The sequence below is a fragment of the Galleria mellonella genome, unplaced genomic scaffold (assembly GCF_026898425.1).
Source record: "Galleria mellonella isolate WM207_F2 unplaced genomic scaffold, CSIRO_AGI_GalMel_v1 utg63, whole genome shotgun sequence".
Taxonomy (NCBI): domain Eukaryota; kingdom Metazoa; phylum Arthropoda; class Insecta; order Lepidoptera; family Pyralidae; genus Galleria; species Galleria mellonella.
The window spans coordinates 4,495,442-4,523,394 of NW_026442130.1; the positions used below are offsets into that span (position 1 = coordinate 4,495,442).

At 32.8% G+C, this 27,953-nt stretch overlaps 3 protein-coding genes across 4 annotated transcripts in view; 2 read left to right on the forward strand and 1 right to left on the reverse strand.

Moving 5' to 3' along the window:
• LOC113521987 (uncharacterized) overlaps positions 1-9,164 on the reverse strand; it is a 34,200-nt gene extending 25,036 nt beyond the window's left edge. The window contains exons 1-8 of the mRNA XM_052899822.1: positions 9,029-9,164; positions 5,212-5,388; positions 3,862-4,050; positions 2,877-2,992; positions 2,277-2,375; positions 1,910-1,996; positions 1,291-1,399; positions 157-317 (exon numbers count right to left, since the gene is read on the reverse strand). Of these exons, the coding sequence (XP_052755782.1) occupies positions 157-317; positions 1,291-1,399; positions 1,910-1,996; positions 2,277-2,375; positions 2,877-2,992; positions 3,862-4,050; positions 5,212-5,362 (912 nt within the window). The 5' untranslated portion in view covers positions 5,363-5,388; positions 9,029-9,164. The remainder of the gene's footprint in view (positions 1-156; positions 318-1,290; positions 1,400-1,909; positions 1,997-2,276; positions 2,376-2,876; positions 2,993-3,861; positions 4,051-5,211; positions 5,389-9,028) is intronic.
• Positions 9,165-12,239: 3,075 nt separating this feature from the next.
• LOC113521985 (uncharacterized oxidoreductase YjmC-like) lies at positions 12,240-19,162 on the forward strand. Its single transcript, XM_026907691.3, has 9 exons — positions 12,240-12,348; positions 13,205-13,366; positions 15,109-15,297; positions 16,041-16,156; positions 16,235-16,333; positions 16,960-17,046; positions 17,145-17,253; positions 17,605-17,765; positions 18,954-19,162. Exons 2-9 carry the CDS (start codon positions 13,216-13,218, stop codon positions 19,119-19,121), a joined length of 1,080 nt encoding a protein of 359 aa, XP_026763492.2. The 5' UTR covers positions 12,240-12,348; positions 13,205-13,215; the 3' UTR covers positions 19,122-19,162.
• Positions 19,163-21,280: 2,118 nt separating this feature from the next.
• Positions 21,281-27,953, forward strand: part of LOC113521640 (probable beta-hexosaminidase fdl) — a 118,948-nt gene continuing 112,275 nt past the window's right edge. For both annotated transcript variants that reach the window (XM_026907234.3, XM_026907236.3), the window contains exon 1: positions 21,281-21,812. The gene's annotated coding sequence lies outside the window, so the exon portion shown is untranslated. The remainder of the gene's footprint in view (positions 21,813-27,953) is intronic.

Sequence of the window (27,953 nt, forward strand, 5' to 3'; positions counted from 1 at the left end):
AATCCGTTAATGAGAAACCCATGGCATTCATGGCAACGTAGTAAGATAAAGAAGGAAAAGTAAGAAAATACTGATATTGACTTGGTCCTTACTAAGCCGTTTGGTGAACTTGGCTAATATTCTTCTTTAAAGGAAGAAATTGGAAGGTATAATTACCGGTTCCAAGTTTCTCCATGTTCTCAAGCAGTCCGCAATCCGCTCGCCGAATCCTGGAGCGAAATAACTAGGATCGATGGCGGCGTAGCATTGACCCAAGTTCATGGGCTCGCCTTGTTTAGTGACAGACCATTTTGGAACCTGATGACTACTCCTCGAGCCTAAAAAAAGAGTTATTATTTGATTTAAATATTTTTTTATTGTTTTTTTATTGTTGTTTATGTAATTGCAATACAAGCTTAGATTATATACAAGGTACAATATGTATATAAAGCATTTTTTTAAGAAATTAATCAGAAGCATTGAAAATTTTTCAAATGTGTTTGAAAATTTACAGATAATTGCGGTAATACTTCGTTCAGAACGCTCTTAATATTATTATTAAATTTATAAACCGATTAATTGTCCCAAAAAAAATTTTGTCAAAATCAGTTCAGTGGTTAAGTTTTTTAATTAAAATAACATGTTTTGTCAAGATTTAATTTGATGTTTTTTGTGAAACAAAATTTACTTTTTTTTTTATCAAATTTGTAATCTCGGTGTTACATGTAAACCTAAATAATGCCTATTCTTTGAGAGATCCCCATGTTAAAGTGGTCTGAAAGCACACACTATCCACAACATTAACCTCTTTAGTATGTATTCCTTTTTCTTAATTTAAATTTTATTCTATTTCTAAAATGTCACTCTATTTCTATTGTTCATTATTCGTGTTGCCTGCCCATAATACACTGCTACTGGGGGGAAAGGGATTGTTAGTAATGAAGACTGAGAATCCCATTGCTAGCAATATACCCAACCAGGTCGACCTCCTCGCGGTTCCCCCTGGAAACTATCATGATTAATTCCTGATGAATTCATCATGATGGGCTAACTGGCCTGTTTTCATTCTCATCTATCACCCTTCACTGGTGCTCCGCCAGCGTATCCCGTTAGCGCAGGCGGGGTTACCATACCATTTTCACTCATAAAAAAAAAATACACTGCTACTATCCACTGCTTGTTTCCTTATCTTCACACCAACCCTTGCAAACAATACAGACACCAGAAAAGAAATCCACATTTAAAATAATTAATAACTTGTTGATAATTATTTTAATGGCAAAATTAGAGGCGATATAATGCAATACTTACCAGATAAACCACTACAGAATACTTCTCCGATGGCGGTGAGACCATATCCCTTGTAACCACCAGTGCTTTCTAGTCCCCCCAGTGGAAGTAGACTAGCAGCCTTGAATGCCTAGAATGTTGGCGATAAAATAAATAGACAAATTTAGTCATATTTTAAATTGAAAAAAAAATTAAATATAAACATTATAAATCGAAGATACGAAGAAAATCTAGACCAGACTATATAGAAAATTAAAATAATTACAATATGTTTATATATTATATTTTTTTAATATCAAATTTATAAAACAAACAAAAGCATCAAATACGTATTTAGTTGCATCTTAATTCTTTTTTTTTTTGTTTGTAACAGTTAAACTCAAAAAAGAAATACTTTACCGATTTTAAAAATTCTTTTATTTATAGAAAGCTAAAGTAAAATAAATAACATAGGCTTATATTTTATTAAAAAAATAATATAATGTATTTTTTATTTAGAAAAAATACAAATATTTATCTCACATAGGAAAAATACAAACAAATTAAATTTGTAGTGATTTATACCTAAAAACAAATCAACAAGCAACTTTCGTAAATTAATTATTCACATAAAATGTGCCTATTAATAATTAGAACTTACATCGTGAGCATCTGTGGTCACTTTTCCATCTGTACCTAAAGCCCAACCCTCTGGTAATGGTTCTTTTTTGTGTATCTGCATTTCTATCTATAAGAATAATATTGTTATTATTAGAATTATAATTAAATTGTTTTACACTACCACTGCCTACCCACTACTTCCTATGCCACTGTGTTAGGTTGACTGGAAGAGATCTCTTTTAGAGATAAGTTCGCCATTGCTAATTTGGACGTTTGAGGTATGTTACACAATTACACTTTGCTGGAATCTTTACAATTCAATAGCCTGTATATTAAATTAAAAATATACCTACTTTTTATCTTAATTCGCATGGACGAGTCCGTGTAAAATAATAAGTTACACTTGCCTTTCCCATAGCAACTGTAGTGCTTGCCATATCCACTCCTATGTAATCTCCACCGGTGGCCGGCGCGAACATTGCTACAGGGTTGGTTCCTAAAGTACCCTAAAACACAAAATTATATCAGTAAATATGACAATAGATTATAATAAATAGGTAAATAACATTTCTGTTTTTCAAGACGTTAACTGGGAGAGAATGCTATATAAGATATAACCATAGTCCGCCTTTTGAGACATACATTTTTTTGTAATTTGGTCAATAAAAAATAAATAGAATGACAACGCATAAGAAGTTGTTATTTTTATTATTTTGTGATATCCATGGTGCTATTTATGTTTATAAGCGACGGTTACCATTTTCTATTAGGTGATCCGTCAGCTTGTTTACCATTAGTGTCATAAGGAAAACTTTTTATGCAGTTTAGTTTTTGTAAAATATATTTTTGTAACATCTGATGGGAAGTAACTACTCCATAAAACAACGATTAAAATAAATTAAAAAGATACCTAATTACTTGTTAAAATTGGATCTATACAATTACATTTTGCAGGATTAATTTTAATTAATTAGCATTACTAGGATTAATTAAATACAGGAACATACCTTTTTCGATCTCGTTGGCACCGAAACGGGTGAAGAGTTTGTCCATGCCAATCCAATTAAACCCTCACGCTCCGCCTTCAATGCCCACCAACCGGCCATGCCAAAGTGGTTACTTCCTAAAATACATTTTGTGAAGGTATAAACTCAAATATGGATTTGTAGATCCTATTTGAGTTTCTGCCGCCAACCATGTGTTTCAGTTTGAAGGATGGAGATATGACAGGGTAATTACAGGGTATGGAGACATAAAATCCTCAAGAGTGACAATATAAGAGGGCTAAAAGGGGCGTCACATTCTATGACATAAATGACGCTGTTTATGTCTTTAGACAACGATTACTACTTTCCATCAGGTACGCGGTCAACTTTGCCATTTTAAGTTACAAATAATTAAGGATTTTCCACAAAACATTTTTTTATACTACTTAGAATGGCAAACAAGGTGACGGCCCACCTAATGGAAAGTGGTAACCGTCGCCTATAGACAGGAGCAGTACCATGGAAATAACAGAGTATACTGTTTCGCCCATGATACCCCCCATGAGTTGCCATTCCTGAGGACTCAGATGATATTCCTCTGTATCCAGTAAATTCACGCCATATCCCACCCTTCAAACCGAAACACAGCCATGCAAACACAACTGCTTCACAGTTGAAACACGAATGGGACAGAGGTATCCAAGCAATCGACTTTTGAACAAAGTCTCCCTCTGGACTACAGTTATAAGAAAACCAGTTACTTTGATTTAAAAGTAAAAACTCTTGAACCAATTTTCATTTCATTTCAAAATTTCTATGAAATTAATCAGAATGTCCTTTCAGATAAAAAAAATACAAATCAGTTTATAAATGATGGGGTTTTAAGATAACAAACATTGAAGAATTGATAACCTCCTTTTTTGAAGTCATTTGAAAAAGAAACTTCTACAGATGACTTCGTTCAAGCATTAATGATAACATAATATTTCTTTATACTATTTCTTACGTTTCGCTACCACCCATCCGACACCACACTCTTTTGCTTTCTTAATTGCTATATCCATACAGAAGTTGCCCACTGTAGAGCCTAGTGCGTCGGCGCCGTCCACCCAAGCCGTGGCTGCTGATTCCTTGAGTATAACTGGTTTGGCGTGAGCATTTGTAGCCCCTGTTGATATGTCGTTTACGTAAAATGCTGTAAAACAAAATAGATGATATGATTATATTTGATATTAATACATGATAAACGAAAATATTGAAGTGATATCAATAAGTAATTATCTCAAAATTTAGCTATAACTTGAGATGGATATTATTTTTAAAACTTATAACTTATCATTTTTATCCATAATATAACTGGATAACCGAAATATGTTTGTCTTTCCCGACAAAATTCCCGTTTTCGTTAACGAGTTATATATTACTGGGACAATTGTTTTTAATATAATTCAATATATTATCCGGCTCGAAGGATCACAGATCGTCATAAACTATCAAATTGAATAGATCTTAATGATCGAGACATCGACGTGAAAGTGAGTTTATATAGATAGATAACTTTAACCATTTTATCCACGATATTGAACAAGACTTCTATCTCATACATGAAATTGCTACAAATATATAGTTACTAATAATACATCAACTTCCCGTTTCCTGTTATTTCTAATACATCCAATAACGACAATGTATATACAGATGGTTAATTTTCCATTTGAACTATCTTATTAATATTATAAATACGATATTTTGTAAGGATGAATTGATATATGGATATATGTCTGTTACTCCTTCACACAAGAACTACAAAACGGATTTAAATAAAATTTAATACATGGGTAGAATTTATAGCATATAGGATATTCTAATTCAAAATGAAAACGTCGCGGGGTACAGCAAGTAAAATATATAAGTTCATCATCTATATTTATAATAAATCTGTAGAGAGGTCAATTCTGTACATGAAATATATTTCCAAAATAACTATCAGGGGGTGATTAGTGATCGATACTAATGCCAAAAATGCAATCAGTAAAATTTTTGTCTGTATAGATAATATAAACAAAAACTGCTCGACGGATTTTAATGAAACTTGGTACAATTATTCTTCATACTCCTGGGCAGATTATAGTATACTTTTCATCACGCTACGATCAATAAGAGCAAAGCAAAAATGGAGTAATTTCTCCCGTTTTCCCAACATTTACCTTCAATGTTGGGAAAACGGGAGAAATTACTCCATTTTTCAGCTTACGCGCGTCGTGTGTGCAGCCTTAATGGGCACTTTTAAAATGTAAAAATGTCCATCCGTGCGACGCAGGGACGGGCCGCTAGTTAATAAATAAATTTGTATTACCTAATCTGTTTAATCCATGGCTAAAATGACCCGTGATATCAGCGTGCAGCAGGAGTGCAGCATGTGCCTTCGCCTCAGAGTCGGGTGCACCAACAGCCCTCAAGCTGTCCTCCATAAATCTCCGCACCTCATCGACGCGTACCTCGGGCATGGTGGTATGTTAGTAAGATCTAACGCCTAGAAAGTGTATCACCTTTTATACATGATATCAATAACTGTGGTTATATACAGGCTGATCAATTTTATTTGTGAATTTATAGTGTGAAGTTTTTGAATATGTGCTACTGCATTACAGTTAAATTATTTCACTGTCATTGTATATTTTTATGCCTCTGGTGTAATAAAGAGTTAAATAAATAAATATAATTTAGGTTTAATTCTTAAACATCTTTTGGTATTAATAAATCTATTATTGATATTATATTAAAAAAAAACATATTCGTATTTGCACTCTTACATAATTTGTTATAATAAATACAAGATCTGGTTCGGTTTTTAAATGAAAAATTCCAAAAGTCTATTTATTTTTGTATTGTTTAGGAATAAAAGAAAAATTATGAAATTTTATAAAAGATTTTTTTTTATCTATACTATAAAATAATTATTATTATAAAATCATTTATTCTGACTATTAATGCACAGCCAAAATTACTAACTAAAAAAGCTAAACATGGTTTTATTTTATAACATAAATATTCACTAAGATTTTTAAGAATTTTGACACAACATCGCGCATGAAAAGCCGCAGGCAATAGCTGGTTATTTTGTATATATTATAGTTATACAAAATAAAGCAGGCTGTACAAAGTGGAAGCGATTGAATTTCAGAGACCGCAGTAAAATACGCAAACACACTGTCAAGAATTATGTAAATAATTTAGTACTTTGTTAAATATAATGCCACATACATACAAAAGAAAAACTTTCTACATACTTCTTTTAAATCAAAAACCAACTAATTAGTTTTAAAAACTGAACTACTGGGCCGATTTTGGTAAAGTTTCTATGGCAGCATTCTAAAACTCTATCCTTACAGATAAAATAAATTTCCAAATCGGTTTATGAATGACGGAGGTTTGAAATAATAAATATATAAAAAAAACAAATTGAAAACTTCCTCCTTTTTTTAAAGTCGGTTGAAGTACTCAAGTAGGTTCAGTGGAAGTTTGACATTTTTATATTTATAAAATATTCTTATTTAAGTGGGAGGGTTTTTTAACCGACTTATAAAAGATATAATTACTGACATTTTATTACTGACATTAATTTACTGAATAATTTTATTATTACTAACATCAACATCCATCATCAGTAGGTTTTTTTTTATACAACTTAGAATGGCAAACAAGCTGACGGCCCACCTGATGGAAAGTGGTAACCGCCGCCTATAGACATGAGCAGTACCATGGACATAACAGAGTATACTGTTTAGCCCATGATACCCCCCATGCGTTACCATTCCTGAAGACTCGGGTGTTATTCCTCTGTACCTAGTAAATTCACGCCATATGCCACTCTTCAAACCGAAACACAGCCATGCGAACACAACTGCTTCACGGTAGAAACACGAATGGGACAGAGGTACCCAAGCAATCGACTTTTGTACAAAGTTTCAACGTAGGTATTTTAAAGCTTATGTTCATATAATATATACGATGAGGTAGTTGCGAGTATACAACTGGAACTTTTTCACTGTACTTACTGCTACAGAGTTTCGCAGGACGGTAACCAAATAAAACGTAGGTATGCATTTTTTAAGTTTTTTTTTTTTTTTTTAGTAGTACAATGAGAATTTTTCCAATTATATTATCAATATTATCAGTAAGTATCTATTTTTGGTTTTTGGTGAGTGCATTGGTAATTCTGTAAAGTCACCAAAAATATGTACATAATAATAAACTTTTAGTAACAAATACAGGATGGCACTGTTACATATTTTTTGCCCTGGCTCACCAATTAGGGTAACCTGTGCCTTGTAAGCCAATTCCTTTCAACACACAAGATTATTTAGATTATTATAGAATACTAGCTGACTCGGCAAACGTCGTTTTACCATATACATTATTTGTAGAACTATACATGAAAATATATCGTACTACAATTGTTATATTCGATTATCAATTTGCAACCCTATTGTGGCATATAAAAATTGCGATTAAAAAACAGGGGTTGATCGTAAAAGCGTGAAAATTTGAATGTGTATATATTTTTCAATGCTAAATCATAATAAAATAAAAACAAAAAATTTTGTCAAAAAAATAAAAAAAAATATTTAGAGGTCACGTTATTATTGAGGGGTATGAAAAATAGATGTTGGTCGATTCTCAGACCTACCCAATACGCACACAAAATTTCATAAAAATCGGTAAAGCCGTTTCGGAGGAGTTTGGTAACAAACACCGTGACACGAGAATTTTATATATTAGATTATTTATGAATTTCTCGTTACACATATAGATATTTATTGTCATGTGGCATTATACCTTGACCTTTATGATACATGACCTTGTTATATCTACAATTTTATTACATAATATTTATCATTTGTTACACGCACACACATTCAATATCTTCAGCTTTATTGTATGTATATCTTACATAAATCACATAATATCTCAGTATGGCAACGCTTTATCAGTTACAGGCTGAAGATTTGAAGCTGGTGAATTGAAATCTTATAGAAAAGAGGTTAAATGATTGTTTTTTTAATATAATTCGGTTTGAAGGGTGGGATATGGCAACGCATGGGGGTATCATGGGCGAAACAGTATACTCTGTTATGTCCATGGTACTGCTCATGTCTATAGGCGACGGTTACCACTTTCCATCAGGTGGGCCGTCAGCTTGTTTGTCATTCTAAGTTGTATAAAAAAAAGAATGAATATGAAATCGTAAATGAGGCATAATGATGAAGATAAAAGCAGGTCAGTAAGTCTACTTCATCCTGGAGTACCAGTGAGTGATAATAGATCAGGTCAAGATGAAATCAAACCAGTTGTCACGTCATGGCGAGTTCATTAGGAATAAACTACGATGGTTGTCAGATTGCGAGAAGATTTTATATGATACTTACAATGGCAAACAAGTTAACAGCCCACATTACGGAAAATAGTAATCTCTGTGTAATAACATGAACTGCGCCATAAACATCACTACTGTTGGAAACTCCAACAAAATTTTATACTGGAATAAAAACTTTTTATTATATTTTTAATTACAAAAAAAAAGAATAAATAAAATTTGTCATAAAATGAGAGAATAAAAAATTGTTTTTCTAATTATCTTCGGCCGTTTATATATTAAAATCCGTGTACAATACAACTACTATTTCATTTCTAATAACTCATAAGACTTACCAAAATTGACCCGACCGAGAATTAAACCTGAGACCTCATTACCTAAAGCAATATGCTTACGGAGGTCGTCTTACTACCTCAACTAACAAAACATGAAAACTTTTTCTAATTTCAATATCGGTGTTTATTATAATATGTTAAATTGTAAACTAATCTGTCCACACAGGGGGGAAAGGGATTGTTAGTAATGGGGACAAATAGCCCCATTGCTAGCAATATACCCTGTCAGGTCGACCTCCACGTAGTTCCCCTGGAAACCATCGTGGTTAATTCTAGTTGAATTCGTCAGGATGGGCTAACTGACCTGTCTTCATCCTCATCTATCATCTCCCACTGGTGGCCCGCTAGTGTACACCGATAGCGCAGGCGGGGTCTCCATATCATTATCACCTATGAAAAAAAACTGTCCACAGATACAAAATATCAAATTATTTATAAATAATAACGAAAAATATATGTACCTTGTAAGCCGTCTTGACTTGAACAATAAAACAATGGTACTGACTTTTTACGTGTAATTGAATATTAAAATATTTCAATAATATATTATTTATTATATAATTAAACATACATATATAAATAAGAACGGCGTTCTATATAAACTTTATAATATTTAATCGCATTAGTTTGTTTAATAACATTGATAAACGGGGCAAAGATCATTTTTAGGGTTCCGTACACAAAGCAAAACCGAAAATTCTTAAATTAATAACATAAAAGCAGTTATAATCCACAATCGTACCACAAAAAAGCTAAACTTGCTGTAGACGAGTTTTTACTGTACAAGTAGAAACTTACGCAATATAAATAAGCTTATTTTACCTAAATGCCGTCTGCACAAAATCAGTAATTCATTCTATGGTAATTGCATAAGATTTTATAATAAACTGCCGGAATCTGCATTAAATCTGACAGAGAGGCAATTCAAATCTTATATTAAACAATTTTTATGTAAGAAAGCCTATTACAGGATAGACGAATTCATAGATGACAACATATCAAGTAAATAATTAGTTTATTAGCATACAACGTTATAATTTTATTTTCTCATTGCTTTCTTGATTTAATTGATTAATTTTAGAAATATAAAAGCGTAGCGGTTTTTTGTATTAATTGCCGCATGCATTCTTATGTAAAATGTAAATACTATAACTATCAGATGGCAATTGTGAGTAGCTTTGACGTGGTCTAGTGTTTTGAGTAGTCATGCTCACTAAAATGTCCAGACTTGTGGCGGCGTGGTGGGCCGGGTCATTGGGCTCCCTAAAATATGGTCGAGCGCAGTGATGGCTGGCTCATCCGTCATACTCGTGAACGGGTGCTGCTTGTAGGGACTGGTCTGCTCTAATCACTATGACTGATTTCCTCTTATTAATTGTTTAACCAGTTGGTTATGTATTCAATATTTTTTTCTCTTTTTGAGTATTTAATTGAATTAGTGCTAATTGGTGGTTTGTATTCACACAATTAAACTTAAAAATGTAAAGTAATAATAAAATTATTTAAAAGAGCATCACGCAAGTTTCTTGCTCGTTCTTCTTGTGATGAGACAGCTTTCCGAACGAGCGGTAAATTAAAAAAAATGTAATGACTTTTCAAAAGTGCTTCAATGTAAGTTTATTTGAATAAATGATTTCTATTCTATTCTATTCTATTCTTTAATTCATGTTTGTTATATCTTCATCACTCTTTTACTAATTCACCGTTTCATTAATAAAACTCGATGCGGTATATTATAATATATATGACAATATTTACAAGCTTGTTATGAAAATAATTTAAAACGGTGTTTAACAAAACTCTTATTAAATATTGTTTAATCAATCTAATAATGTTTTTAAGTAATACAAATTCTCATTTGTTTAGACATAAACAGATGATAGACGCAGTTTTTACTGATGTATATGTTAGTGTAAGTTTAAACAAGTATTAAAAACCTGTCTACCGCAAGTTTAGCTTTGTTCTATGTTTGTACTAAACCGATTTATTGTCAGTATGTTATTATAATCAATTACGTTGGTACATTTCCCAATGTTTTAGAATATTATAAACTAGCGGTCCGACCCGGTTTCACACGAATAGATAGAATTTATGGAAATAATATATATATAGCCTATGTTACTCTCTGATAATGTAGCTTTCTATAGATGAAAGAATTGTTAAAATCGGTTGAGTAGTTTTTGAATTTATCCATTACAAACATTATAAAAATTCCTCTTTGTAATATTAGTATTTAAATAAATAGCACCACAAATAAAAGCCAAAATAAATAAATAGCATTTAAAATATATAAATGCATTAATTGTCCATTCATTTAGAAAGTTTTACACGAGGTTACACATAGACAAAAGCGCCAAACTCATGCCTAACACGACTCTATGGATTGCAAAAAGAATAACACAAAGATTTCGGAATAAGAATCTATACTTATAATAAATGTGTACAGAGGTCAATTCTGTACATGAAATATATGTCCATAATAACTATCAGGGGGTGATTAGTGATCGATACTCATGTCAAAAATACAATCAGTAAAATTTTTGTCTGTCTCTCTGTCTGTATGTTCGTTATAGAAACAAAAACTACTCGACGGATTTTAACGAAACTTGGTACAATTATTCTTCATACTCCTGGGCAGGTTATAGTGTACTTTTCATCTTACTTGATGTGCAACTGCGATTCGTTGGCAAGTATGCGTATGAGTCTACTGGGAACGGCTTATCTTGAACCAGGAGACTACAGATATCTAAAACCGCGGGATATCGTCAAGGTAACACAAAGGATCTATGAAATAATGGTATAAGGCAGGGGGAAGCACAAAAGATCCATATGGGTCGACGTGCATCGGCTTAGCTGACCCCATATGCGAATATAAGATAAGATACTTTTCATCACGCTACGATCAATAGGAACAGAGCAATAAAGGTAAATGTTAAAAATGTCCACCCGTGCGACGCCGAGACGGACCGCTAGTAATATAATATATGTTTCAGAATTAGCGATGACATCGCGTGGTTATACTTACAATAAAAAAAAACACTCGTTTTGAACAGACGTCAAAAAAATCTTTATTTAATTATTTTTCTTTTTAATTGTTACTTTGTCATTTATAAATCAATTTAGACAATTCTTTTTCTGAAAGAATATACCTTCAAACTGGTCTCACAAAGGAATCATTTATCAAACTCGGTACAGTAGTTTAGTATTGGAATCAATCACGGCGTGAATTTACTGGGTACAGAGGAATAATACCTGAGGCCTCAGGAATGGCAAAGCATGGGGGTATCATGGGCGAAACAGTATACTCTGTTATGTCCATGGTACTGCTCATGTCTATAGGCGACGGTTACTACCTTGCATCAGGTGGGCCATCAGCTTGTTTGCCATTCTAAGTTGCATAAAAAACGTGGTTTTGCCACGATCAAAATCTTTTTTTTTTGTGTAAGATGTGATAAGATCTAGCATTACCTGCCATATATCAATGCCATTAAAATAAATACCCGTCTGAGTACTTCCTTTGATGTAAAGTGACAATACCACCATTATCCCCTATGTCGTAGGGCACGTGTATTTGTACTGAACCCTTTACGCAATATGTGTATATACGATTAGGGTATCCATGTCTATATAATATCACAGTACAGAGAACTACTTTTACACTGTGATAATATTATTTGTATTCTCATTATATTGTATAATCACTTAGTTACTGTTAAATAAGTTCACGAACAGACGTCTCGGTATCGACGCATTAGTGTTAAACACGCGTTACTGTAGTCAGGTATACTTTTTTTTTTTTTATTTAAGTAGATATATATTTATATTTCTATCAAAATATCGTCATAGTCGTAGAATACTGACGGATCTGACAAAGATTACATATAAAGATCCGTCAGTATTCTACGACTATGACGATATATAAGAGTGGGATATGGCAGTGAATTTACATGGTACAAAGGAATAACACCTGAGTCCTCAGGAATGGCAACGCATTGGGGGTATCATGGGCGAAACAGTATACTCTGTTATGTCCGTGATACTGCTCATGTCTATAGGCGACGGTTACCATTTTCCATCAGGTGATCCGACAGCTTGTTTGCCATTCTAAGTTGCATAAAAAATGTATATAATGTTATTTAAATACATATAACTTATTCTATTGTCTAGTATTTTGAATAATATTATATATACTGTAATCAGTGTAATGAAGATGTACACACCGCATACAGTGAATCCTTACTAATATAAGAAGTGTGAAAATTAGTTTGTTTGTTTGTTCACTTATAGCGCCTTATCGGCTTAACCAGTCATTATGAAATTTGATATAAACGTACTACGACTATATGGTATAAAGAAGGATATAAGGCATTCCTGTCTTATAATCTTGGACAATATATGGTATTTAGCATCGTCATAACCCGTTAACTATCCACTGCCTCCCCATAAGGGGAGTTTCGCCAGAAGTTGCCACGCATGGCAGGCGGGTTGGCAACCATAGTTAAGTTTTAGGCAATATTTTTAAGGGAAGCGATTGGCCATCACTTGACTATTATTTTATAAATGATATTATTGCTTCTTAAACACTTATTTAGTTTTCAATTCTAAACTCTTATAAAAACCTATAATCCTCATTCCAGAATTCATTCCAATGGGTAAAGTAGCGACAGCAGAAGTGGTTCGGTTCATGACCGACTGTCTAAGAGCAGTTGGAACATCAGAAAAGGCAGCTGTGCAACAAGCTGACTTACTCATACAAGCTGATAGACTGGGGCATCCTAGTCACGGACTCAATCGACTTGGTAAATATATACAAAACTCATTTGCTTGGACACCTCTGTCCCAATCAAATTTCTAATATGGAGCAACTGTACTATCATGACTGTGTTTCGATTTGAAGAACGAGTAGTATATAGCAGTGAAATTACAGCATACAGAAACATAACACTATAGTCGTCAGACCTGGCAACTTATGAAACATATCATGGTCGTCATAGTATAATTTGTGATGTCCATGGCACTATTCAGGTATATAGGCAACGGTTACTACTTTCCATCAGGCGGACCGTCACCTTGTTTGCCATTTTAAGATACATAAAAAAATGAAGGCAAAAATAGACTTATCTAACTCTCAAAGGGAAGATGTCTATTAAAAAAGGCTCTCTAGTTTAAGAAGGTCAGCGCAGTCTCTGCCACATTATATACTATCGTCGAGAAACCTTAGGAATCACAACATAGAACGGAAGTCAATAAGCACGCTATGTAATCTGTGAAGGCTATGGGCCAGATAAAATATCTCTAATCCATATTTTTTGCTTTAAATCCATAGGAAATACTTTTATTAATGTGAGGGTTATATATACATTTCACGCACCAACAAATGATCCATAGAGTATCTATGCATCGATATTATCAAAATAAAAATTTACTTTATTTAAAAAATTTAAAAAAAATTACTTTTCACGCATCGCAACCGTTGAAGTTATCAACGGCCCTCAGTGAAGTAAAACTTTGTTTTAAAGTCTTATCATTTTAGACCCATATCTAATGTCAAAGACTTCAATTGATAACACTTTTTGAGATAAATATTATGACATAAAGCATTGAGATGAGAAAAAACACATATAATTCAGACAAGATAAACAATAATTATTAATTAGTTTTTAACATTGCAACTTCGTCCTCGTGACCGGGATATATTGACTGACTTGGATAAAAAATAACCAGTCTACGTCTTTCCACCATATATTATTATCCTCATATCGTTAACTGTCCACTGCTAAATATAGGACTCCACTTATGGGGGCTTTGCTAGTAGTTGCCACGTTTGGCAGGTGGATTGGCAATTGCAATTAGACTTTGATGATATTTAAAAAGGAACACTGCTGCCTATCTCTTGACCATTATGTCGCCTTAGTCACCTCACCTCATCCGGACCATACCTATTACTAAACTTCTCCATCCCTAATACTAAACGTATCCCATTTTCTAACAATATAGAAGTAAATCCGGTAAGAAGAACAAATAAACACATTTTTTAAGTTAGTAATAAAGTAATGAGGACCGCATTTACCCCAAAGTAAATATGCATATTCATCACGGAGGTTATTGAATTTTAATCGGTACCAATTTCGGAAATCAATTTAATTAAATAATTTATTTGAATTTTTACCAGAGGGAAACTTTGTACAAAAATTGTTTGCTTGGCACCTCTCTCCCAGTCGTGTTTCTACCGTGAAGCAGTTGTGTTTGTATGGCTGTGTTTCGGTTTGAAGGATGAGATATGGCAGTGAATTTACAGAGTACAGAGGAATAACATCTGAGCCCTTAGGGATGGCAACGATTGGGGGTATCATGGGCGAAACAGTACACTCTGTTATGTATACATGGTACTGCTCATGTCTATAGGCGACGGTTACCACTTTCCATCTAGCAAGCCGTCAGCTTGTTTGCCATTCTAAGGTGAATAAAAAAACTCTATTTAAAATAGAGATCGTAAAATTAAAGTAGGTTTATTTTAAAGAAATGTTTCTATACATTTCAGAACTGTACGTAAATGACATTGTAAAGGGAGCATGCCAGCCAAATAATGAACCAAAAGTGTTGAAGGAGAGCGCATCGACAGCTTGGGTGGATGCAAACAATGTACTCGGAGCCACCGCCAGCCATTTCGGCATGGACTTGGCTATCAAGAAGGCGAGAGATACAGGAGTCGGCTGGGTCACAGTTAAAGGTATATTGGACTAGCTTTTTACAACATCGAGCATGTGATTGGGATATGTTCATTAACGAAGATAATAATTTCTTTTCCATCCCCTATAGTAATATAAATGTACAAAATTTCATAACAATTGCTGTAGCTATTAAGGCGCTGAGATATAACAAACAAACAAACTCATTTTATATTTATAATATTAGTATCAAAAGATTAACACCAAGACTCCATCATTACAAACATATTCCTAATATTGGCTGTTTCTCGCTAATGGATGGTGGAAGTTGATACCTTATGAACATAATAACCTACAGTACCTACACCACTTATTAGATTGAGCTTATAATTACTGAATTATAATATGTAGAAAAACTTAATTTAGAGATTTTAACCCTTAGGATTTTATTATAAGTACTTACTTATAGAGTTAAGGTAGACAGGTGTGAAATGAAATATTTATAGATCGCCTGTATGGAATAATGTTTTTTTTTTTGATGGATGAAAATGGTATGGTACCCCGCCTGCACTAACGGGATACGTTTGCGGAGCACCAGTGAAGGGTGATAGATGAGAATGAAAACAGGCCAGTTAGCCCATCATGATGAATTCATCAGGAATTAACCATGATAGTTTCCAGGGAGAACCGTGGGGAGGTCGACCTGGTTGGGTATATTGCTAGCAATGGGATTCTCAGTCTCTATGGAATAATGTTGACATTCGAATAATCTCTTTCTAGGTAATATACTGGTAACTTCTTCCAGGTTCTAATCACAATGGCATGGCAGGTTATTGGGCAAAGAAAGCCGCAGATAAAGGTTTTATTGGCATGGCTTTTACAAACACTTCACCACTCTTAGCACCTACGAGAAGTAAACAGGTAAATAGTGGTTTTTCTCACATATTTTCACTTGTTTAAAATCGTCAACGTCGAAAATTAATTTGCATAAATTTTCAGCCAGCACTGGGCACAAATCCCATATCAGTGGTGGCGCCAGGCTCACAAGGAGAATCCTTCTACTTAGACATGGCCACTACTGCAGTTGCAGTTGGAAAGGTAATTGATAAGTAAACTGCTCATCTGTTCTCATAAAATCATTTATCCTGACTAACTATCAACGCACAATCAGCCACTGTTAAGTCTAGAAAGCTGACATTGGGAACATAGATTTATTTTATGATGTGAGTATTTGTAAAGAAAGGATTCTAAAAAATTTAGAAAAAAACGCCTCGAAAGTTTATATTTAGTTTACTATACCCAAACCCAGCTATATTTTTATTGCTTATTTTCTCAGTACCAACTTAAACAAATTAGGGATTCAAGAGCAAATATCTTCATCTTCAAAACTCTTTGCTAACTTATCTAAAATAGCAGTTTTATGATAGACATTTAAAGAAACTTGTTTTTAAAGAAAGTAGATTTTTTAATATAACGAAATATGAATTTTAATATAAATTAAATTGACAATCAATAAAATTAATTTATTTCCATCGCAATTTACAATAATATTGCAATGTAAAAAAAAAAACCTACTAGCTAAAGGTGCGAGAAAATTCTACTAGACAAAGGTTGATTTAAAGATCACATTTTGTACCATATTTTCCTGTGGTCAATACAGATATTTGCTTAATATAAATAAATAGATATTTAAAAAAATCCATTCATTTCTCGATTATTTTCAGATAGAAATGCAGATGCGTAAAGGAGAACCGATACCAAGCGGTTGGGCTCAGGGACCCGACGGAAAGGAAACCACCGATTCGCAAATAGTACGTTATTAACGTAAATATTTTGTTATTTACTTTATCTTGCTAATATTCACTGCCTTTAAGGGAATTACAGGAAAATTATTATAATATTGTTACAGGCCTTCGATACCAGCTGTTTAATGCCACTAGGTGGAGGGGAACAAACATCAGGATATAAAGGATTCGGGCTGTCTGCTATGGTGGATCTATTTTGCGGAATATCCTCAGGTAAATTATCAAAGACCTTACAATAAGAAGACAAGTTATTTAATATTAAGACTAGCTACCCCAAACAAACAGTATCTGTGTCAAATATTTATTCGTCGTAAGATTCTTGGTCATGTAAACTATGGTCAGCCCTGATCATGCTGCTCGGTAGATGAATGGTTGAAATTCACGGTATACGTTGCTATTCTTAAAGATTATTATGTTTAACCATCCAGAAATCTCTATTTTCACTAACAAATCTTACCCTTGAGATCAAACCAGCTATGGAAGAACATATACCCATGCAGACGCCTTTTGTAAAGTCTCTTTTCAATAAATAATACTCTTTAGATGTTTAATTATTTTCTTCAGGGTCTAACTATGGTCACCACGTGCGTGCATGGTCACATAGCGGTGATGGGGGCCCGGCAAACCTGGGTCACTGCTTCGTCGCTGTAGATCCTCAACGATTTGCGCCCGGCTTTAGAGATCGTCTCACTGATAGCATACAACACTGGAGGCAACTCGAACCGGTAAATTTATTATTTTAGACAAAATACAACTTACAGAATACTTAAAACAATTACATAATTAAATAATACATCAGCTAATAAGGTTTGCACGACTAGTTTCGGGATCAATTCGTGATCATTAATCATGAGCGTCTGTGATAAAGATCCTTAATCATGTAGCTAATATTTACATAGATGAAGGGAACACACAGAAAGAATACTTTTACTGAAATAGAATTTTCTTTTTATTGAAATTTACTTTTATAGAAAATTAAAGACAAATACACCAAATTCCAAATGACCAGACTTTATTTTTGTATGAATATTTTTTCACCTAGAGGCGAAAAGCTACACTGACTGAATCTAAAACCCTACATTTTAAAGAGTGTCGGGGCTACGGTGTTTGTACCGTCTAGGGTCCCCCTTACAAAAACTAAAAATAATAATACTCGTATTATTAATTCAATTTATTTATTGGTAAACAAATCTCCTAAAGTAATCCCCCGAATAAATTAATTTTGTTACTGGATACTTTTATCATCAGAGACATAATAGGAAAAAACTCCCATACTCGATTTCGCAATTAATTGCACTATTTGCTTTACACTCGAACCATTTAGAATATTCTGTATTTATTATGAAATACATGTCAAAACAATATTTTTAAAAATTTTGCCTATTTGTCCGTCTATATGTTTGTTCCGGCATCACACAAAAACTACTGCATTAAATTGAATGTGGTTTTCACAGTTGTAATCCTAAACATGTAACTTAAAAACTAGTACATGTTTTACCTTGATACGCCATTTAGAAATGGTACATTGCATTATTTTTTTTTTAAGCTAATACTAAATTAAAATCCTTAATTTTTTTTATACAACTTAGAATGGCAAACAAGCTGCCTGATGGAAAGTGGTAACCGTCGCCTATAGACATGAGCAGTACCATGGACATAACAGAGTATACTGTTTCGCCCATGATACCCCCATGCTTTGCCATTCCTGAGGCCTCAGGTATTATTCCTCTGTACCCATTAAATTCACGCCGTATCCCACCGTTCAAACCGAAACACAGCCATGCAAACACAACTGCTTCATGGTTGAAACACGAATGGGACAGAGATACCCAAGCAATCGACTTTTGTACAAAGTCTCCTTCTTAAGTCACAAACAGCCAAGTAACTACCATTACTTCTGCACCTTTTTACAGACGAATCCCAGTTTACCCGTATTGGCTCCGGGAGACAAGGAAAAATTGAACGCAAGAATAGCCGATGCCAATGGAACAGTGTCATATGTAAAACAACAGATCGAATCCAGCGCAGCACTCGCCAAAAGACTCAATGTTAAACCAATGAATGTAATACAGGGCCAGTAGATTTGTATTATCGGTAAAAATAAACTAAGTTATCTCATGCAAACAAAGGTTATTTTTTTTATATGTTGAAAGCACTTTCTTCCACGCACAACCACGCTTTGGAATTAACTTCCAGCATCAGTATTTCCGAACCGATACGATATCGTAACTTTCAAGAACGTACTCCTTTTTAAAAAGGCGGAACACCTGCAATGCCTCTGGTGTTACAGGTGCTCATGGGTGGCAGTAATCACTTACCATCAAGTGAGTCGCATACTCGTTGATCCCCTGCATTATAAAAAAAAAACAATAACAGTGCATCTCGTAATCGTGATATACTTGTACCGAATTTTCCTCTATCCACTTCTCCTTCTTCATACATCGATGTCTTTAAAATATGACAACCGAATGATAAATCTGCCTACTCTGTAGGTAGGTATAAGTAAGTGAGATAACAGTGAGAGAATTATTTCTTACGCTCGCCTATTAAAGCGAGGGCGAAAACAGAAGGGACGTGTCGACTTAACAAAATATATTAAAAGCAATGTGGTCGTTACGGTAGGGAAAGGTATTGTTATTAATGGGGTTTAAAAGTCATTATATACGATTGACCTCCACGCAATTCCCTCTAGAAACCATCGCGGTTTCGTTACGATGGGCCAACTGGCCTGCTTTCAGCCTCACCTATCATCTCTCACTGGTGCCCCGCCACCACATTACCCTTAATATACCGATAATTAAGTAGGCGGGCTCAACGTTCCAATTTTAATCATTACAAAAAATGCTGCCATTACTTCATATCCTCCATCTATACCAGAAAAAAAATGTCTCCGTCAGACAGCATTGCCACAAATATACTGCTCGATATCGATATACATTGACTACCAACGCCCGCGCAATTGTAATGACTACAAAATGCTTAATTTTATAATTTATTAATTAATTAAATACTTTTTCAGAGTCAAATTTTCTTTTCACTCCATTACAATATTACGAAACCACTCATTTTTTTTTTTGCAACCAAACGCTTCACTCGTATCGTAATAGTTAATAATATAATATCGGATAAATATCGACAAATCACTATTCGACACCATCACTTACAATTTTTCGCAGGCATTTTTGTTTAGTATATTGTACAAAACGAATGCCATAATTCGTTTTGTACAATATACAAAACAAAAAAGCAGCATAAATTTAGTATTGTACCATATACATTTCAAGTACTATTCTTAATCTATGCTAGCCACAGACTACTTTAATTATTAAGAGTCGTCATTACTTTTATATTAACTAAATTAGTAAAAGTATCTATGCAACCATCTACTCCTCAACATAATAAAATACATTTCTCATGCCTCTGTTACAAATGCCGATGTCAATAAATATTATAAGACACCTACGTATTTCATAATGAAAAAATTTTAAATTTATTAAACTGATTGCACAGATTTCACACTGTTTTTTTTATTTCAAAGTGACATGCAAGAGGCTGTTAGAGGGGTTGATTCTAAACCACCGTTTCTATGAAATTTATCTTTAAAATTTTAATTTGATGTTACAGCGAAATCTATATTCCAAGGACCAACATGAATTAAATTACTAATCGATTTAAGCCAACATTATTATAAATTTAATTTATAATGGTCCATAAATCAGTAATTTCACGAAATTATGAAATTAAAATATTCGCTTAAGAGATTAGATTTAGAGAAATAATGCCGCCTCAGAATCGACTTTACTGGCTCTTCTATTCTTTTAGAGGTGCCTACTTAATTTATATTTTCCATAAGAATTACTATAATCCTATATCTCTTCTGTCTGTATTCAATTAAATCCAGCAAAATATATCTGACAGACTTATCATCCTCTTTTCGCATATCAACACTGCGCAAGAAGAAATGAGATAAACATAGTAGTTAATCTTTTTAACATTCTTCCTACGATTTGTTAGTACTAATTTTTAGCAATCAAATTAAAAATCTTATAATAATGAGAATTACAAGTATTTCTTTTGAAGAAGTATTTATATTAACTTATCAATTGAATGAAAATTTAATTGTATTGTATGCTTCAAAATCAAAACTCAAATTTCAGTTCAATCCAAAGATAATGAACTTAGTCACTTATCTGATGCTTGACGTTTTTCCACGAAAAATATTCTTCTGTAACAGTTTGGATCTTATATTGTTCTATATCTGTATTGCTCTTTGTTTTTTGAGTATAATATTTTACGTCAAAAATTTTGTCACAAATTGCGGCTTAAAAATTATAAAAATACCTCCAACATTTACTCAACAATAAATGTAAAATAAAGTAGAAAAAAAGGCAACTTTCACTTACAATTTTTGCTATTGTATTTAATCGCCTAGTGAGGTTAGACTGCCAAATAGAATTAATGTTGTTTTGACATGTCTACCTATTTTGCAAATTTTGTATTTTTATTACTATCATAAGACGATTGAATATTTATTAAATTTTGTATTACCTACTTAAGGAAAGAGTGACTTAGATATGTAATAAAGACGGTGAAATATAAATAAAATTGAGGTTTATGAAAGTGACAGTGTTGTTCTTTTTTGATATAAATTTAATATTGTTTTATATTAGATAGGACATCAAGTTTTTATTTAAATTACTTAACTCAAGTTCACGTGAAGTGTGATAGAATCTGTTTGGATTTGTGAAAATAATTTGGTGCATTTTAACACGGTGAGTACTCAAAGGAAATTTTGTATCTTAAGTACTTTATTTATTTCCAATCGCGTTAAATAAAAATCAGTAGTTAATAAAAAATAATTTATTTTAATAAGACGAATATTTAAAAAAATTTGGTAACTATGATTGTAACTTTCACCAATACAGTTTTAAACCTAACATAAACATACATATTATATATTTGTAGTATTTGAGGGTATCAAGTGCACTATTGAAGGTAGCTACATTGCCATTTCAAAATATACAATTAAAATTAAGATATATAACAATCCCAATTTGTTTATTTTTCAATAATATAAGCAAATTTGTAGCTAGATTATCTTAGGAGTAAGTAAGGAAGCAAGTAAGTGAATAATATTAATATATTTAATCCTACTAATATAATGGGACCATGTTAGTTCTTTATTTAAATGGCTAAACTTTCAAATAAATACAGCCATTTAAAATTTAGTACATTGGACTGCAACCTGGTTTCACATATAGAATACTATTTATTCAATTAAAGCCGCAGGTTACAACTAGTATTATAAATGAGAAGATATTTATTTTCCCTCTCTTGGCACCTTAAGAAATCAATTTAACCAATCATCATTTAATTTGACATAAACTTTTTATTTAGAAATGAGAATAAAGGCCTCTTTTTATTCAAGTCAAAATAGTTGCATGCACGACTAGAAAAGTAATATTTTTAACAGAATTTAGATTCCGTATTGGTCTAGACTTTCTACGCTGCAATGCGTGTTGTTGTATGTGCACATTAATGACCTCTGTGATACAGTGGTGGCTATATTGCTTTGAGTAAATGAGGTTCTCTATTTGATTCCGATTTAGGAATCAAATCTGTTCTAATTTGGCTCAGGTATGGAATTCTGGGTTGCGCTCAGAGATGTTTGTTACACAGTTTCTCACAACATAATATGTCCTAATTTGATGACCAGGTAAGTGATGGAAGTAATTATGTAGCACTTATATTTAGTAAGTATTTATCACTCCAATTGCTTATTTCTCTAAATTAGAATAAAGTTAAAAATTAAGATTATGTTTTAATATGAAATCTAATTAATTGATGTACTTAAGTATATATTATTTTGATGTACACAATTTATTTAATATTATTATTATCTTCTGTATACCAATATATAGAGTAACCTACTATTAGTCATATATCTCTTCATTTCTTTTACACATGGCATCATATGCAGCCTTAAACCTTTTCGTGAATTTAAGCTACATAACTCTGTTTCCCAAAACCTTTTGTTTTTTAAGACCATCCAAATTGTTCCATCAGTAGGTCTACTAGTATATTGTAGTTAGTGTTTGGTAACACACAAACTCCTTTATTTTCAACAATCTATTAAAGAACATATAAAGTTTCATCCTCGTCTATTATACTTCATTGGTACCCCACTAGCTGTACTATAGTGATAACATAGGCGAAGTTAACGTTACATTTTCACCACAATACTCCATATAATAATAATCCTTTCCCTTAAGTGGGATTATTTTAATGAATGAAAAAGGAATGGTATCCCTACCTACCTACTCTATTAATATATGCTGGATAACACCAGTGAGTGAAGATAGGTGAGGATGACAGTAGGTCTATTGGCTTATTGTGATGAGATCTACAAGAACAAACTAAAGTGCTTTCCAGGTATTTAGGTCATCCTGACAGAGTATAGGGTGTTGGCATTGAGACTTTTATACCCCATTACAAACAATTATTTCCCCTCCCCCTCCCAAGTGGGTTGCTAGCTTTGTTTGTCATCCAAGTTATCAAAAAACCAGTCAAGCCAATGGATATTATATCAAAATAAGCAGGAAGTGTGTCAATACGTATCGCGGGTGCGCGGGCGCAGCTAACCGAGCGATATGCGCGATGCTACGTGTTTCCTGCTTCACACGCAATCTTATTTGTTGACATACCCTATGCATATCTATTTAACACAGCTGATTGGGTAGAAGGGATTATTAGTAATAGGGTCAAACAGCCCCATTGCTAACCTATCAGGTCCACCTCCTCGCGCTTCGCCCTGGAAACCATCATGGTTAATTTGTTAGTTTCGATGCAATGGATCAACTGACCTTTTATCTTCATTTATCATCTCTTACTGGTGCCCCGTTAGCGTATACGTCATTTCATCTTCACTCATTAAAAAATACAGCCAAAGCAAATTAGTGTTACAATGTTTACTTCCATTTATTGACTTTATGATCATTGAATCTTTTGTTATATACTTACAAAAAGACACGTTTCTCTAATTGGCGGAAAATGCCACTTGCCTTATTTCAGATTTTTCAGTGTTGTTTTTACAACTTTTACACAATATGTAATAATATTTTTCAAAGTGGCTACTTTAACCGTCACCGTTTTTACCGTCGTAAAAATTTGTATAAAGAAAAGACCAAAACTATATATAAATCGTAGAATATAATTTATTGACCAAAGTGATAAAAAAAAGTATTTTAAAAAAAAGTATGAGTTCTTTCTTTTTTCTTCAATGGCTATCGGTCGTTATTTTTACGACTATTTCTGCCAGCGTCATGTACAAGAGGCCCATACTGCAGATGAACATTATATGCAAACGACTTGTTTAATTTTGAGCTTTCCGGTATAAAAACCGAGTTATTTTTAGTAGTAATCTAAATCTTAGCCATCATCTGTCCACTGCTGAACATAGGCCTCCCCCATAGACTGACATAAGGAACGAAAATCCACTGACTCCCTGCAATGCGTTTGAGATCGTCACTCCATCTAGAACGTCATTTAGTATTAATACTATCACCAAAATTCATAACTTATAGTTACTATGACATATTTTGTCACTATAATATAAACATATATACGTAATATTTAATATCTCCTTTATATTTTATATACATACATGCTTTTGTGCTAAAAATCAATAAGTTAATATTAAATCATTATAAAAAATAGGATGATAAAAAAATCATGTCATTTATATAGTACAAACTCTGCTTAGTTTTGGACCAGAGGGCGCTGTGCTATATCATATATATATATATATATATATATATATATATATATATATATATATATATATATATATATATATATATATATATATATATATATATATTCATTTGTTTAAATGCTACAAAGAATGATACAGTCACAATAAACGTCACTAATACAGTTTTCTAGAACGAAATAATGTGTCAGTAGTATAATCAACCTTTACAAATTGGTAATAAAGACTGTGTGCTGTAAAATGTTTGCTTACTTTGTGGCATTGATAAAATAGAAATAGACGACTCAAGAATTTCACTATGAAAACATAAATATATTGTCACGCGGGTGTCACTACGATAATATGATTGCATAATTTTTTAATCAAATTATTTGCAATTGAATGGAGTAGCTTTTAATTTCCAGGAGTCGATACATTTCATGGACAAGTGCGAAAATTAAAAAGCGATCTCCTATTATGTCGTGATATTAAAATAGTAAAATATCGTGATGTGCTACGGAAATTTATAAAGGCTATTTATTTATTGACGTAGCATACTCTCGCACCAAACAATCAAAATACCATTTCTGATGCTGCTATTATTTCGAAATGCATTTTTTTCTTAGTTTCATAACATATATGAATTTGAAGTTTAACCTGAATCCGATTTAGCTCATATAGTAAAAAATTGGCACTCCGACATATAGTTGCGACATCTATTTGAATGTGTGTCTATGGCTCGTTCTTTAATTAGATACGAGAACGATTTCAACAGAACTAATGGGTCACGTGTTTCTTAATTGATGAAGATGCAGTTATTACAGCATACGATGCTGATACTCTACAGTATAATAAGTCATATCTCTCTTTCAAATGCCAGATGCTGTATCTGTTTTTAAGCGACATCTAAAACAGTAGGAGTTTTTTTTATAATTTAATATTATATTTTCATAGTAAAAAGGAAACATATTTATTTTAAGCGGTTACTTTGCCAATTCTAAACCAATTTTCATAAAACTTTTTGTATTCAACAAGGTTTACTCATATGGTGAACCCGTATTAATTTTGTAACGATTGAAGTTGCAGTGTCCAATTGCCGCGCAAAAAATTCAGTAACAAACTCTATATTATATTCGCGATTCTGTGTTCTCAACTCAAATATTTCACTCTCAATTTAAATATTTAACGTAGTTCATGAAACGTCTTATCATTCGCCGATGAGTCTAGGTTTTTGTTTTTTTTTTATCATTATTAGATAACTCTTTACCCTCGTAGGTAGTTACTCACTTCTATATTAATTTCTGGTGAATTAATCACGATGTACCAACTGCTATGACTTGTTCCTCATCTACTATCTCTAACTGATAACCCACTTAATTATTCCATTTTAACACTTAAATTAAGATACATTCTCCTCAGTTGTACGGAGCAGAGTTATTATTCCATTTTCATCCCATAAAATTCACTTTCCATCAAGTGAGATCATCAATTGCGGGACCCTTCAATAAACAAAAACCTTTCTCATCGGTAGTAAATAAAATAAATTTAATACCATACGCCATCTATTACCACTTCATGAATATACCTAAAAAATTTCAACGTGAGCTTCCAACGCTTCTAAGAACAACCCGTAAGCTTTCCCCTATTCGTTATTCCGTTCGTTTCAGCTAGGTGGCGCTATGACTGAAGCACAGTACAGACAGTGCTAAAAGTTCGTAATATAACATCAATTACAATATACTTACAGTAATATGTTTATAACAATGCAAATATAAAAACGTACGAATGCCTAATTAAACATTTGCTTTGGCCGTGTCTTCAAAATGTTGACAATTGCTAACATTAGTGACTCATTGATAAAACAAAAAAAATCCTTAACAGGGTACTAATCCGATGATTAAATTTCTCCCTCAGATACACAATTTTGTCTACGACTCTGTAGGATAGTACCGGGTGCGTTGGTTTGCGTAAACGAGCTTACGGGTTCGGTCTCGGTCACGTCAAGCCTATTTATTCCAAATACGAAAACGGCTATCTCTTAAGGATATATTTTTTATGAAGCTTAGTTTTCAACTGACTGTAAACTCCAGATTTTGTTACTTCGAAGCAGTAGTCTTCCAAATTTCAACAATATAAACATCACTTTCGACAGGTGTACAATCCCTGTCCTTTGAAGTTTTTCCTACATTATGTGATTTATTACTTGTGTAATAAATAAATAAATTAATGTATATTTTTACAAAGTGTAATTATTTCAGATTTTTTGCTATAGAAACGTTGCAGATAAATGGAAGGAATGGCTTTTCTTACATTTTTGATTATAACTAAAAAAATTAAGCAGTTTAAAAACAAATAAAAATCACTTTTGAACTATACAAATAAAGCCCTTTCATATGATACCCCACTTAGACTAGTAGACCAACTTTTGAAATTTTAAATACCTCTTCTAGACCTCCTAGCAAAGAAAACATTTTTTTTTTATTATTTTCATTGCAATGTGTGTGATTCAACAATATATAAATTATTTCAAATTTACAATCGGTACCATTATTAGTTTCTGATATAAATCCTTAACAATAAAGATCCTTCAAGAAGTCACAACGCAGCATGCAGCAAATCAAATGATAATTATACCTATTTATAATTGTACAAGTATTTTTTTGCATTGAGTTTTTTTTACAATTACATTGTATACTGTTTTATCTTATATTGTCTTTTTTTTTTTTTTTTTTTTTTTTTTTTTTTGCATAAAACGTATGTTTCCAAGTGAACAATAGGTTAGTAACTGTGTATATTATGAGTAGTAGCTTAGTTTCTAGTAATGAGATTTTTTCATACTTCTATGGTGGCAAACAAGCGTACGGCTATGGATGCCTGTAACATCAGAAATGTCACGCGCGCGTTAATGACCTTTAAGAAACCTTGCTATGCCCTTTTGCAAGGACCCATATTATTTAGTGTGTACGAAATTATCATTGTAAACACACGCCATTCCCCCATACACTAGGCAAGTCAGATCACATCACAGATTATAACTAAACTTTTGCAATTTTTAAAAACTCTTTAATGTTATTGGCCTCCGATAACCTTTGTTACTTAATTAAATGTGTAGGCGTAAATGCGTAGGGCCCTCCTAAAGTCCATACCTACAGCCTACTACCTA

Excerpts from the sequence above, each read along its gene's own strand:
- LOC113521985 (XM_026907691.3), top strand. The coding sequence starts at position 13,216 with ATGGGTAAAGTAGCGACAGCAGAAGTGGTTCGGTTCATGACCGACTGT. Across the intron at positions 17,254-17,604 it reads ATTTTGCGGAATATCCTCAG|GGTCTAACTATGGTCACCAC; the intron begins GTAAATTATCAA and ends TATTTTCTTCAG. Across the intron at positions 17,766-18,953 it reads ACTGGAGGCAACTCGAACCG|ACGAATCCCAGTTTACCCGT; the intron begins GTAAATTTATTA and ends ACCTTTTTACAG.